We start from the raw sequence: 14,890 nt of genomic DNA, 5'->3' as shown, positions 1-14,890 counted from the left end.
TTTAAAAATTGTATTTTAAATGGTTGTAACGTGCCCTCTGATCTTAGGGTGAAGGGAGAGTAATAAGATCATTGCTACCCAGGTGGTTGGTTCTCTCAGCGAGTCTTAAGGTTAAAGGATGCAAAGTGTGTTATGCAGAAAGTACCAATGCCACTTCATCCATTTCCAAATGTGGCATGCCAGCTGCCCTTCCTGGGATTGGGAGACCCCCTCCTCTCCTCTAGGTTTTTTGGGGGGCGGGAGCTGGGCTCCCCTTCTTCCCCCCCCCCCCAAGCCTCCTGCCTTCTGCCTGAAGATACCAGAAAGACTTACAAGCGGAAGCTGGAGACCCAATTGTGGACGGAAGGAGAAGGGGAGGGGGGAAGCTCCCCCTTGGGTCTCTTTTTCCATCGGCGGGCAGAAATGTGCCTGGGCAGGCCTCCCCTTTAAGGAGCGTCTCCGCAGCATCATCCAGAGGAGGAGGAAGGAGGAAGATGCGGCAGAAACGGGGAGGCAGCAGGGCCCCCCACCTCGGCCAGCCTGGAAGACCCACTGCTTTGGACCCACCGAGCCCCCCAGTCCCTGCCCTCTCCAGTCTGGCGTGAGCGCAGTGCCTCCCCCCTTCTGTCCAGGGGGGCTTGGAACAAAAGAGACACCCCCCCCTGCACTGCCAGAGCCCAGCATGAGAAGGGTTGTGCAGCTGGTACTTTTTTGCCCCCTCTCCATGGGGCTGCAGGTGAGAGCGAAGGCGGGCGCGGATGGAGAGAGAAACGATGGAAGGGGAGGGGGTGTCTCTCTGGCCTCCGAGCTGAAGCTCAGTGCCGTTTGCAGGTACTGCGTGGGGGCGGAGGCGGAGAATTGATCTCTCAAGATGGGATGAGACTTCGGAGCAAAAAAATAACGATAAAAATGCCGCCCTTCTTGCTGGAGATTGTATACTGGGGCGCCGCGCGCCTTTGCCTCTTGAAATTGACAAGCTTGTCAATGTCAAAGGCGGCTTCTTCCCCACCACTGGACCGTTTACCGCTTAAGCGCTAAAGGGGTACTTGGGCGTTACCTGATGCAGCAGGTAAAAAAGCAGGAGGAACCTTCTGGGGGCGAAGGGGGACCCCCTCTTGTTGGCCCCACAAGCAGGTGGAGGAGAACTCCTGCACCAGTTCATCTGCTATTCTAGTACACCCCCTCCTTTTCGGGTTTTTGGGTTTTAGCTTCTACAAGCAGAAGCCCCTGCAAGAAGTGTATTCACTGTCAAAGCACGTGTATTTACTGTATTATTTTTAATGAACCTGGGAGACTGGTTGTGTGTGGGGAGATACTGAGGAAAGGCCAGAGACAGTGTGGGAGTGCTGGAGAATAATATCTGGCCCATTTGGAGGCAGCCATGCAAATCAGCCAGGCCAGCTGGCAACTGCAAAAGGCCAATAGTTTGGGGGCATTTTGCACTGCAACATCTCTGGTGCCCAAATGCCAGACAAATGCTGCAGCAGGGGCACACAAAATGCCCTTCAAATCAAGCAAGGGTGTGTGTGTGTGTGTGTGTGTGTGTGTGTGAAGAATGAAAACTGGCTTGGAAATGGCAGTGAGACCTCTCTTGAATCCTGCAATTCTCAGGAGAGGGGCAGTAGTGTCCAGATAAAGTAGGGCAAAGGAAAGAGACTTCCTGCCAGAATGGGTGGAGAGGTGCTGCCAGTCAGTGTTGAAAATATTTTCAGAGGATTTCTACTCAGTGGCAGAACAGCTGCTGGGCATGCAGAAGGTCCCAGGTTCGATCCCTAATGGCATCTCTAGGTTGGGCTGGGGAAAGACGCCCTGCCTGAAGTGTGGGGGAAGTGTGAATGCCAGTCAGTCAGTATGGACAATACTGAAGTAGATGGAGCAAGGGTCTGGTCCTGCAGAAGGCAGTTTCCAGTGTTCCCAACATCCATTGCAGACGATGGTAAGAAATAGTGTATAGTTGTGGTTAGGCTGCTCTGCACCCGGCGGGTCTGTGCATGTGTTAGAATAAGGGGCATCTCTTTCCCAAGTGTGAAGGCCAATGGACCGGGGGGGGGGGGGATACACAACCAGTTGGGGGGGGGGACCAGATTTGGAATCATGTGTACAGTTCCGGCCTGGGAGTTGGAAAAGGTTCAGAAAAGGGCAACTGAAAGTGGACATGGAGCAACTCTCCTAGAGGAAAGGTTCGGTCTTTTTAGTTTAAGATGCAACATGATGGTATATCTAGTTCGGTATTGACTACACTGACTGGCAGCAGTGGATCGCCAGGGTTTCAAGCAGTCTTCACAAGCATGGCCTAGAGATGCCATTGGAAATTGAACATGGGACCTTCTGCAGGCAAAGCCAGTGCTCTACCACTGAGCCTTTTACTTAAAAAATAAGGCTCTAGTCCTCATGTTCTAAATAACAAGCCAATTTAAATAAGATGCTGCCCTCTTATCAAGCTGGGCTCATTGTTCTATCTAACTCAGTACTGTCTACACTGACTGGCAGAAGCTCTCCAACGTTTCAGACAGGGAGCCTCTTTCTCATTAGAACCCTGGTCTCTCCCAGGTACTAGCAGCCAGACACTCTAACCAATATTCCATGCTGACTGGCACACCGGCATGCGCAGGTGCTGATCCAGGCAGACTTTGAAAGAGGAAAAGCGAAAATGAAACTCTGGGTTTACTCTTGAGCTGTTGTGATGCCAGCAAGGTTTTTTTCTGGACCTGGGACACTGTACGTGGGTTGGGACCTTCACCTTGCCTCTAACCCGTTGACAGATGTGGGTTTTGTGTATATATAGATATATCCTTCCATACCTGTTTTGGCTCTCCTTAAATTTCTTTTACTCTCTCTTCCCAACCCCACAGAGCCGTCTTCCTGGCATCAAGGTCAAGTACCTATTTTTTGCCTGGCTGGGCATTTTTGTGGGCAGCTGGGTGGTCTATATGCATTACTCGTCCTATTCAGAACTCTGCAGAGGACACATCTGCCAGATGATCATCGTGAGTGCCCCCCATCCACATTTGCAAAATTATTTATTATTACTATGATTAATATTACATCGGAAGGCAGTGGGGTCTCCTTTGCTGGAAGCTAGATGACCCTTAGGGTTCCTTCCAAATCTACAGTTCTAGGGTTGCCTGAATATCAGTTGCTAGGAATTGCAGGTCCTAGGCATTCAGGTCCTACTTCTGGGCATCCTTTCGGGACAACTGGTCAACCCCTGTGAGACCAGGATGGTGGGCTAGATGTGCCATTGGCCTGATGGAGCTGTAGCCAGGCTTCCCTTAAGGTCTATTGTGATAGCATTTCCATTGGAAAAAGTTCCCTGTCAGCTGGGGTGCTGCATGGACTTGGACCTATAATGGATCTGAAGCCGAGTGAGCAGAAGAGAAGCCTGGAACTTTTGGTTGCTGGATAAGGAGCCTCCAGAGGAGCTTTGATGGCCAGATGGCTGCTGTTTGCCATCTGCCACTTGCCCAGAGTGGTGCCTTCTAATGAAGAGTTCTCTGAGCTCTGATTTAATGATGGTTCAATGAGGAATGATCCCTGACTGCTGGGGAAGGAGCAGGAGGGGCTTTTTGGCCGCAGTGAGGAAATGTGAGATTCTCCTTCCCCTGAAAAATTTGACATCCTCTTTTCTGCCTGGTTCAGGAGGGAAGGAAATAACATGGGAACCCAATGCTTTGCTGAAGAAACTGAGCTGTATAATCATAGAACTGTAGCATTTGAAGGGACACCAACCCCAGGGCATGAAGCTTACTGGTTGACCTTGGACCAGCCACTGTCTCTAAGCCCTACCCCACCAGGGTTGTTGGGAGGGTAAACAGGGGAAGCAGAGCCACATACACCACCTCACACTCCTTTGAGGAAAGGTGGGATATGATTGCTAACAGTTATTGATTCCTTTGTTTTCTCCCCCTCCTCCTTTCCAGTGTGACCAATATAATAAAGGAATAATTTCCGGGTCGACGTGTAAAGACCTTTGCAAGGAGCATACACTGGTGTTCCAGCACTGCCTCTCGTCCTCTCCCACCCAGCAGGTAGGTTGACCTTCCATCGTTGGCTGGAGCTATGGAAAGACTTTGAAGTTGGCACGAGTTGTTGGCAGGGAGCAGGGATGAGGTGGGGATATCACAGTGCTGGGCAGGCCGCTTAAGTCTTGCCATATGCTGGTGGGAAGGTGGTCATTTAAATTGGTGAATTTGTCCAATCCTCTTTTTTAAAACCATGCATTTTGCTGGCTGCAACTGCCTCCCGTGGGAACAAGTTCCAAAGCTTAATTGTGTGCTGCATGAAGGACTTTTTGTCTGTCCTCGATCCTCCCAAAATTCAGCTTCACTGAATGTCCACGAAAGAAGGAGAAAACCCATTCCTCTTTCCATGCTATGTAAATTTTTGTAAATTTTTAATCTTATTGCCTATCTTTTTCCTCAAAATTGGAAAGTCCTTTCCTCAGAGGGGAGACACTCCATCATCTGCTCGATCCTCTACTTGCCATTTTCTAAACCATTTCCAACTCTACAATATCCTTTTTGCAAAGTCCCTACCAGAGAAGAATGGCAAACCAAGCTGATGGACTATGCTGAGATGGCAAAACTGATTGGAAAACTCAGAAACCGAGAGGACAAAAACTTTATAAAAGAATGGGAAAACTTCATAAGTTATTTAGGAGACCACTGTAAGCAGATGGAAACAAAGGCAGGATTTTGATTTCACTTGTAGTGTAAAAATTATGATGGATAATATGATTTGATATAAAAAATGGAGTATTGACGAAGATGCAGTAGTAGATATTTAAAATGGAGGGGATGGGGGAAGTCTTGAGATTCAGAGAATCGCTTTATATATACTTTTTTATTCTCTGTTTATTTTGTATTTGTAAAGCCAATAAAAATGATTTCTAAAAAATCAATAATATACAATATCCTTTTTGAGGCGAGGCAACCAGAATGGCACACAATATTCCAAACGCAGTTGCAACTTAGATCTGTATAACAGCGCAATGACACTGGCAGTTTATTTCCAATTCCTTCCATGATGATCCCTAGGCATGGTTTGTGTTTTTCATGACCACCAAACTGGCCCAACACCTTCATTGAGCTCTCTGCTATGGCACCAAGTTCTGGCTCATGGTCCGCCACTTCCAATTCAGACCCCTGTGTATGTTGAATTAAGATTTGTTTGCGCCAGCATGCATCACTTTACACATTGAGTTGCATCTACCTAATCATTCAGGCCGCCCTTTTCGGAATCTCTCTTCTCATATTGACAGGCACATACTGACAGCTGGTCAACATAGCTGTGAATCCTGCGATGCAGGGAGTTGGACTAAGTGACCCTTTGGAGGGGTGTGTGTGTGTCTTCCCTTCCAATGCTACATTCTGTGAACTTTGGGCACCTGTCAAATAAATCTGTGTCCTGCAGATCCAGTTTGTCTCTCTAAGTCACATTCCTCTCCTTGGTGCAGGTATACAGCGGCCTCTGGAAAGAGAAGGAGGTGATCATCAAATGTGGCATTGAAGAGGCCCTCAAGGCTGATGGCCACCCTGACTCAGCCCCCAGGAGAGATGTGGTCCTTTTCAGCAAGCCAACCCGGGGGACATCAATGGATGAGTTCAAGGAGATGCTCCTGAATTTCTTAAAAGTGAGTTTGTCACTACACCAGCAGGGTATGAGGGAAGGGATTTTGCTTTCAGGGGTTTGAGGATCCAGAACAACAGAGCTGGCTGTTGGAAGTCCTGGAAGGAGGGCAAAGGGATGGGGGTAGCGGTGGGAAGCCAGCGATCTCATAACAGTATTAGTTACTGTTTTTCTGCTTTGGATATGGGATTATGTAATACCCTGCTACTGCACTTTTAGGGTTGTTATAATGGTAATAAAGGCTAGAAGCAAAAGGGATAAAAGGAGAGAGAAAAGGAAGGAAGTAAAATGAAATGAAATGAAAAACTATCTGTCTTTTGCAGTCCAATCTAGGCGACCAGGTCTCCTTCACCAACTTAGTGAACAAGATAATGGCCATGGCGGATGTCAGTCGAGATGGGAAACTGTCACTGGCAGAGGCGAAATCCATCTGGGCGCTGCTGCAGCTGAATGACTTCTTGTTGACACTCTCCCTGCATGAGAAGGAGCACACCTCCCAGCTGCTGGGGCACTGCGGGGACCTGTACGTCACCGAGAAGATCCGCCACACCTCCCTCTATACTTTGGAGGTCCCTCGCTTCCTGCAGCCACTGCTGCCCACAGCCATCCACAGGGTCCTCCACCGGTGGTTCTCCCCAGCCTGGCCGCAGAGAGCGAAGATCGCCATTGGCCTCTTGGAGTTTGTGGAGGAGATCTTCCACGGGATGTACGGCAACTTCTACATCTGCGAGGCGGGCTTCAAGAACATGGGCTACAATGACAGGCACGACTTCAAGATGGTGGACCTCCGGAAGGTGGCGACAGAGATGACCATCCGGGGCTTCCTCAAAGGGCGCCACTGCGAGCAGAACGTGGACTGTACCTATGGGAGGGACTGCATGGCCCCCTGCGACAAGCTCATGAAGCAGTGCAAGAGCGACGTGGTCCAGCCCAACCTGGCCAAGGTGTGTGGGCTTCTGCAGGAGTACTTGCTCCACGGGGCGCCGTCCGATCTGAAAGATGAGCTTCAGAAGCAGCTCAAGACCTGCACAACCCTCAGCGGCTTGGCCAGCCAGATGGAGGTTCACCACTCACTGGTGCTCAGCAGCCTCAAGACACTCTTGTGGAAGAAAATCTCAAATACCAAATATTCATAGGTGTGGGATGCCGAAAACCACTGATGTTGCACACAGATGATCGCAGAATAGGAAGAGGGCCAGGGAGCTCTCCCTCCCCGCCCCCAAAAGTATGCAAGCAGGAAGATTTAGCGCCAGGTGAGGGGAAGGACAAGTGGAATAACCAATGGGTCCTCCTCCCTTTTGGATGGACAGACTGTCAGTGAAGCAAGGGAAATTGTTTTGGATGAACAGCTTCTGATGTAAATAAATAGTGCTCTCTCTATCTCTTTGGCCTTGTCCTTAAGGTTTATATGCCCCACCTCTCCTTCAAGAAACTCAAGGTAGTGAGTGTATTTTATCCCAACAACCACCCTACAAGCTAGGATAGGCTAAGAAGCAAGCAACTGCCCCAAGGTCAGCCAGTGAGCTTCATGGCTGAGTAGGGGATTTGAATCCTGGTCTCCTTATGCAGAGTCACACCCTTGGGTTCATATAGCTTAGTGTTGTCCAGAAGGGCTGGAAGCAGCTCCCTAGCAATTCAGACAGGGGACATTCCCAGCCTCACCTGGAGATGCTCCAAGGGATTGACCCCAGGGCCACTGGTCTACCACCCACCCCCAGCTTCCGAGCAACTTGTAGCTCCAAGAGAGCTACAAACCTGATGGCCTCTGGACAGGTGCAGAGATCTTTTGCAAAATGCTGTTTCAGCATGCTTCACTCCTAGAAACTAGAATTTGCTAGTTTGGGCAATTCCCCAATCTTACCAGTCTTGTCACATCTTACAACATCAACACATTTTTTCTACCCCCCCCCCTTTTGCCTGGGGGTTGGGGAGCTTTGACAATCAGATTCATGCCACACATGGCACATAAACAACAACACCACTGCACTCTCAAATCTTTGGGTGGCAACAACACCTCATCCTGCAAGAGAAACCCCAAAAGGGATGGCTGGCAACTGATGCAAGCAGAACAACAATGGGGGTGGGTGGGTGGGAATTCTTTTGCTAGAGTCCCAGTATAAAAAACAGGGAGAAGCCAGGTCCTGGGCTAACCTATCTGAGCTCTTCTTGTCTGCTTGTGCATATGACCATATTCATACCAGACATTTAAAATGCAATGATACCACTTTAAATAGTTACAGCTTCCATTAAAGAATTCTGGAAGCTATAGTTTGTTCAGGGTGCTGGGAGTTAATAGAGTCTGCTATTCCCCTCCCGAAGCTACATTTCCCAAAGTACTGTGGGATGTGGGATTGTTATACCACCCTGGCAATTGTAGCTTTTGGGGGGGGAGGGAACAGGGGTCCTCTTAACAACTCTGGACAAACTCCAGCTCCTAGGACTCTTTGGGGCTCCTAGAATTTTATGACTGCACTGGATACCACTTTTAACAGTCTTGGCCTTCACCAAAGAATCATACTGTATTTAAAACTATAGTTTAAAAGTATGAGAGTTATTAGGAGGCCCCTATTCCACACACTCTGGGAATTGTAGGTCTGTGAGGGAGACAGGTGGTCTAACAAGTCTCAGCACCCTTAACCATAGCTCCCAGAATTCTTTGGGTGAAGCTATGACTGTTTAAAGTGGTATAGCATACTAATGTATGGTGTGAAGGTGGCCTCTGGTCTCCCCCAGAGCAACAGTGGCTTTCTGGGCTAAAATGATTGCTTATGCAACCCCATTCACACACACCCCTTTAGTAATTTTATTGTGTGCTTTTATCAGTTTACAAAAGCATCACAATTCAAAACACTGCAAGCTGCCCACCACAATTTAGGGCATGTAATTTTAAGGAGTGAAAGTTAATTTTTTCCAAATTTCTTCAGTGAGGGGTCTTAAAAATATTATTTTTGGGTCTGGGGAATTCAAATCTATTATTTTTGTGACGGGACAACATTTAGCTTGATCAATCCACATTTCATTAAAAAGCACATAAATTGATCTCAGAGAACCAAATAATTTAAAGTTTAACTTCTGAAAGTGCCTGGTAATCCTATAAATTTTTTTTAGTTTATCTACATAAAACATAACCTACTAAACATACAACATTACTTTCTAATGTTTTCTAATTACAAGGTACAGTAATGACATCAGCTAATAAGAAATTTAAACAAGTTTAATCAAGTCTTGCATTGGTTCATCTATCAGTTCCAACAGGGACAAAACACTTGGGATTTGTGGAATATATATTCCTGAGATGTACAGAAAGATCTCCCAGAGTGTCATCATCTCCACCCCTCAAGTCAAGGATCTTTTGGACACCAGCTCTCCTCACTGCCATCTGAGCCCAAGAGTGTCTGGATTATCATCTTCCTGAATGCTTACCATGCTGAGCGTTGGATGGGTGGCAAAACAGGATCCACTATAACCTTCTTTTGCAGCCTAACTCACTGCACCTGAAACAAGATGTGGGCATTCCACCCCAAGAGTATTTTATTTTGATGCTGAACCAGCAGGGGTACCACACACAAATGATGTATTCCTCTATCAGTCTTAAGTTGTGGAGGGTTTTGCCTTTAAGGTCATGCTTTGAAACCCATAAGCGACCAAGCCTGTTTGTTGTTGCTAACCACTTTGAATGACTCACTGGAGCAAGTTCAAGAAGGGCCAAATCTGTGGGAAGTTTTCCTGTCCTTATGTGTCATCTGATACACATCAATAGACAGATCTTTTCAAGACACTCACTCAGTGAAGTAACAGGCTCTCCAGTTGAGAGTTTGGTGAATGTAGTTATATTTTCAAGTTATATTTTCTGGCTTTTCATACACTGGTCACATAGCATTGTTGCACTCCAAAGAGTTGCACTTGCTGAATGCAGTGATGTGTTGAGGACTCGCGTCAGTATTTTTTAGAGTGGTGGACTGCAAGTGAAAAAAGTATATGTCTTTCTCACATAGTTGAAAAAAACACTTTGTTTGGATACTGGCCTGTGCATCATGGCATCCTGAAAAATTAAGTGAGTGCATTACACAATTTGAAAAGAAAGCTTTGGGCACTTTCTGAACAATTTGTGCTTGAACGCCTTTATGAACTTCAAAACATGGTTGCAACATTATCTGGCCAGGGCATGTGGAAAAGTCCATGCTCTGGACTAGCAATAGCTTCAGCAGTCTTATTGCTACAGTCTTCCATGCACAGAAAACGCTCAACAACTCCCCACTGCTCCTTGATCTTCACCACAAAATGAACCAAAAACACATGCTTCTCCTTGTGATAGCAATCAGGTATACCATCAACTATAATGCTATAGTAGTAGTAGGAATCTCCAAATCCTTTTGCAATATGCTCATCACCTTTTCCACATATGCTGCAATCAACTCATTTTGAATTCTATTTGACATGTAGCTGAAAACAATAATTGTATTCTTCGTTCCTGACTGACTGCGCTCTGCAAGAAGATGCATATCTTGAAGAATACAGGTGAGAATCTCCCCTGTATCGCTTTCATCGACGCACCCAAAATTACCAGAATCAGGTTTCTCAAATGGCTCCGGTTGTTTAGTAGACTCTTCATGATTAGTCCCTTGTTGTGGATCCTTGTTGGGTTTGGTTGTTGAATTTGTCCTGGTCACACTGGTCTTGCCCATGTGCACAAATCCACTGTGAGAGCGACTGACTTGCTCTCTGAGCATCTGCTTTCTGCTTCTTTTTCCTCATTTGCACCCCTGATGGATGTACCTGTTTTATTGTTCCAACGGAGCTAAAATTTAAACAGAGAAAAAAATGGAAGTTCAGAAACCTTGTACATTCCACACTGATTTAACAAGTACTGTGCACTTCTCAACCATGCTTGCAAAACTAAATCTACACGCCTCATTCTTACCCAAGCCCTGTTGGTACAAGATGAACCAGACACATGGCTCCAACAAACATGACATGTGACATAGCAGCACTGTTGGCTAATCTGATCTGATGCTACACATTAGTACTGTACGCAGTAATGCAGGTCCAGCTTTTACTGTCAAAGCCTTGCAGTGCATACAGGCAGGTGTGGTGTTTTGCCCATGGCTGTTTTGCCCAGTAAGTCCCCAGTTGCCTGGGAGGCATAGGGCATTCTTGGCATGACATCGTAAGTCTGGCAGGCTCCTAGTGATGCCCCCCAGCCAACTTAGCCCTCCAAGGCCTGGGGCAAGTGTACCTGGCTGCCTCCACTCTGCATGTATCTGGGTCACTATATAAAAAAAACAACACCCTAAAACAAACCCTGTTTTTTTTTATCTTACAAGTGCAAACTCTACAAAGCTGCTGCATGGCAGCAAAGTTCTTCAATCTGTGTCTGGAGAACCTGTTGCCAGGCTTACCTCGTGCATTAAAATATCTGCTGCAGAAATCCAGCAGCAACTCTCCTTTGAACGGAAGAAAATAGGGTATTAAACAAACTAATCCATAGACCCTGAAATTATATGCTGAAATTGAAGGCCGCCGAAGGCTGCATTAAGCACAAGAAATCTGTATCCCCATTCCAAATCATAGGTGGTTATTCATTTGACCTGGAGCAAGCCAGATATTCCTGCTTTAGTTTGTAGTTATACAGAATGAAGCTCAAATATCCCTGGAGGATGGACTTTTAACAGCTCTGGTGCCTGGGTGAAAGCAAGCTAGTTCTACAGCCTTACATTATAAAAGGTCCTTGTTGTCTGCTCATCTACTGGAACACATTTTATAAAAACACTATTTTTTCCTCACTAACCCAGAAACTTCCCAGGTTAAACCCAGCAACATGCATTTTACAAGCGTGAAGAGAGGTGAACTTGCAAGTTTGTCAGGCTTTGAAAGTTGCTCTACCGGGTGGGGAAATTGTGGGAGGCACTGCCTGGAGCTCAGTGGTGGAGCGTCTCCTTTGTGTGCAGATGTCTGTGTCAGGTTTCAATCCCTGACCACTCCAGAAAAGGCTGGGAAAGACTCCCTGCCTGAAACTCTGGACAGCCACTGCCAGTCACAGCAGACAGTACAGTACTGAGCTAGGTGGACTGCAAAGGGCTGACTCAGTTGAATGGAGTTTATTGTGTTCCTATTTAATTCAGCCCTTTATTCAGAACCATGAAGACTTGCTAAGACCCCTCAATTTTGGGCAGACAGAACATGATTTTTGCAGGAGCCTTAACATCATATTTGAGGAAGTTCGGGACACCTGTCAGGCTACTAATCATTCTGAATGCTCATGGGTTGCAGAACACTGAGCCTAGACATGGTCTGTTCCTTTCTGCCACCTACTGACACAACTGTGGCACATCAGCCACAGCTGCAACGCCTGTAGGGGAATGGATGTCTCAGGAGATTCTCTGTTTCCCACCACTCAGGGAGCGTGAGCTTATTAGCCTGGAATGCTGACCTATGCTGTTATTTCCCATCCTGCAAAGAGAAACAAGGAAAGGCGTTTTAATCAGGATCACCTTTGAGCAACCAGTGAGAGTATCTTTGGAACATATAATTAACTTAAGGCGTGTTATTTTTATATTGAGTTTGGATAGGCAGAAGGTTGAATAAAAAAATATTTGTTAGTGTATTTGTGTGGCTGGTTTTTGATGCACTATCAGCTCTGCTCAGCTTACCAGTTATGCATCTTACATCTGAATGAATTTTAGGCATGAGAAAAGGTGTGGGGATATTACAACTTTATCCTGATGAAGAGCGCTGAGTTGTGGATAAAAATGGGGACCCATGATAACTGTGAGAGCCCAATTTTAATTCCAAGGAGTTCTATGTATGACAGGGGAGTAGGATAACACAACTCCATCAAACAAAAGTTTATACGTAGGATAGGAATTCAATGGATCCCTACCCAGAAAATAAAAAACCCTGCTCAGAGGCCACTTGTTTTTTTGACAGTGCTGACATTAAGCTCCTTATTTATCCCTTCCTGAAGAAACTGAGGCAAACCATGAATGTTGCAAGGGAGAGGCTACACCCCAACTGTGAACAACAAGACAGGTAAGGCTTCCAGGACATGCTGCAAATACAATTGGTTGGTGCCATGCTGGAATCCAGCAAGGCATCAAGGGCCAGCCCTGAAAAGCCTAGTAGGATGAACCAGATCTTTTCAGCCTCCAAGTTATCAGGTGGGAAAAATCTGGCCGAGCGTGGAAGACTGTTCTCCCCCCGCTCCCCAGTTTTACAAATTTTATATATAATTTTCAAGTTTATACATTTTACTTGTTTTATACATTTCACTAATTTTACAATCATTTTAACATTTAAAACTTTGACTGCAGGTTATTACAACAATCCTGCCAATGTTTACAATTTATCTGTAAATATTCAATTTCCATTCTTTTATAAAGTTTGTTATCTTGGTTTCTTATTCTTCTGGTAAGTTTCGCCATTTCTTGCTATCCTGCATGGACAGTTACCTGAGGGTAAGCCCCACTGAACTCAAAAGTGTTGCACTATTATTTTTACGTGTGTGTGTATCTATATCCCTTATAAGCACTTTCACCAGCAGGAAAGAGATAAGGCAGAGAACAGATGAAGAGATGGCCAGGTACAGTTAATGGCTCACTATCACAGGCTTTCATCCTTTTGTTAAGCAAAACACCAGTGGGAAGCAAACTGGATGACCAGTTTTAGCCATTTTTTCCCCACCAAGATGGACAAAGGTGAGAAATGGGCAGGAATTGTTCATTTCAAAGCCCCTCACTTCCCTACTAGGAGGCATAAGCTCAATATTATTTTAAACCCCCAATTGCCAGTAGTCAGTTTGCTAGCTTCAACAGAACTTATGCAAGGCTCTCAAGGATCAGCATATATGTGGTTAAGGACACGTACAGTGTTCCCTTTCCATTTCTGCTTTGCTATTTAGTGTGGATTTCAGTGGCAAAATTGCCAAGTTCACTTTTCTATAGGCTTTTTGAAAATAGGTATTTCTGTTACTCTTTAGATCAAGATGTGTATGTATTTATTGTGAGATGTTGCCTCACAAATATTTAGCTGTCTGAAGCAGCATTTATATACATTCTGTCACTTCCATTTGATATAACAAACCAAGCTTTTTATTCCTTTAGTGTGAAAGCATAATTTTTGGCATAAGGTTAAAGGTAAAACACATATTCATAACAAGCGCATATCTTAACTCCGGCAAAAGATCGTAAACCTCTTGTCGGTGTGTGTATGAACACACGAGTGCTTGGACACGCAGGTGGGTTCAGACACATACTGTAACAGGTAAAACGACAAAGGACCTCTGGACTGTTAAGTCCAATCAAAGGCAACTCTGGGGTTGTGGCATTCATCTTGCTTTCAGGCTGAGGGAGCTGGCGTTTGTCCACAGACAGCTTCCAGGTCATGTGGCCAGTATGACTAAACACCTTCTGGCGCAACAGAACACTGTGACGGAAACCAGAGTGCATGGAATACTGTAACAATACCTAAATGTCTCCCACTTGGAAGACAGAGCAAGCTTGTTTTCTGCTGCTCCAGAGGGAAGGACTTTAACCAACTGATCCAAATTGCAAGAATGGAGATTCCAACCAACTAAACCTTATGAGTAACTTTCTGGTGCTAAGAGCCATTTGACGCTGAGTAGATAAACAGAAATAAAGGCAGAATTGGAAAACAGAAATTGGAGAGCAGGTTTCTGGTCAGCAGTTATAAAATGAGAGAAGGAACTCCAGGTAATACACAATGTTGGAAACAAGACTGGCACATCTCCTCTGCTAGCTAATTTCAACGCTGCCTTGAGAAAGGACAGGATATTAAAAAAAAAAAAACCCACACAAACTAATTAGATTAATTATTCCAGTTAAAACTATGGAACTTGCTCTTGCAGGAGGCATTGATAACTGTAAGGTCCTCGGTTAGTTGCTCATGAGTAAGCAGGCAAAACTCCAAGTTTCCTTTAATAGTTTTATTGTGCAAACTAATAAGTTCATGTCTGTATCAAGCATCGGCAGAATCCGGGAATGGCCCCTTCCGGTTCTGACCCCAACAAGAGTTTCGGTATACGAAAACCCCACCTCCCATCCTTTCGTTTCACCCCTCTACGCCTTTGGGGCGATGGAAGCTGCGTGTCTCTTTCATCGCCCCTTGGACTAGGGGAGTGCAGGGTCTTTCCCGCATCCTCAGAGCCACTACCCTCCATTCCCTGAAACGCATGCCCCTCCCCGCTGGAAGCTTTGCTGCTCCCTCCGCTGCCAGAAGAGGTTCTGCTGGTCAGGTGGGACCGGGGCTCTCTGTAGGATCCCGAGAG

General features: G+C 45.9%; 1 protein-coding gene and 1 non-coding gene across 2 annotated transcripts; one reads left to right on the top strand and one right to left on the bottom strand.

Annotated features, from left to right (window-relative positions):
- The first annotated feature begins 401 nt into the window (after positions 1–401).
- Positions 402–6,988, top strand: DIPK1B (divergent protein kinase domain 1B). The gene is made up of 5 exons (XM_033137851.1): positions 402–715; positions 2,832–2,966; positions 3,900–4,007; positions 5,435–5,611; positions 5,931–6,988. The coding sequence occupies exons 1-5, from the start codon at positions 662–664 to the stop codon at positions 6,741–6,743; spliced, it is 1,287 nt and encodes a 428-aa protein (XP_032993742.1). The 5' UTR covers positions 402–661; the 3' UTR covers positions 6,744–6,988.
- Positions 6,989–11,835: 4,847 nt separating this feature from the next.
- On the bottom strand, positions 11,836–11,969 carry LOC117040541. The gene has a single exon (XR_004425868.1). It is a non-coding gene; the product is annotated as a small nucleolar RNA SNORA17 (small nucleolar RNA).
- Positions 11,970–14,890: the final 2,921 nt, after the last annotated feature.

Source organism: Lacerta agilis, chromosome Z (assembly GCF_009819535.1).
Source record: "Lacerta agilis isolate rLacAgi1 chromosome Z, rLacAgi1.pri, whole genome shotgun sequence".
In the NCBI taxonomy this organism is placed as follows: domain Eukaryota; kingdom Metazoa; phylum Chordata; class Lepidosauria; order Squamata; family Lacertidae; genus Lacerta; species Lacerta agilis.
The sequence above is the reverse complement of the archived record's forward strand: the minus strand, read 5'-3'. Positions and strand labels throughout refer to the sequence as shown.

Excerpts from the sequence above, each read along its gene's own strand:
- DIPK1B (XM_033137851.1), top strand. The coding sequence starts at position 662 with ATGAGAAGGGTTGTGCAGCTGGTACTTTTTTGCCCCCTCTCCATGGGG. Across the intron at positions 716-2,831 it reads CCCTCTCCATGGGGCTGCAG|AGCCGTCTTCCTGGCATCAA; the intron begins GTGAGAGCGAAG and ends CCAACCCCACAG. Across the intron at positions 2,967-3,899 it reads ACATCTGCCAGATGATCATC|TGTGACCAATATAATAAAGG; the intron begins GTGAGTGCCCCC and ends CCTCCTTTCCAG.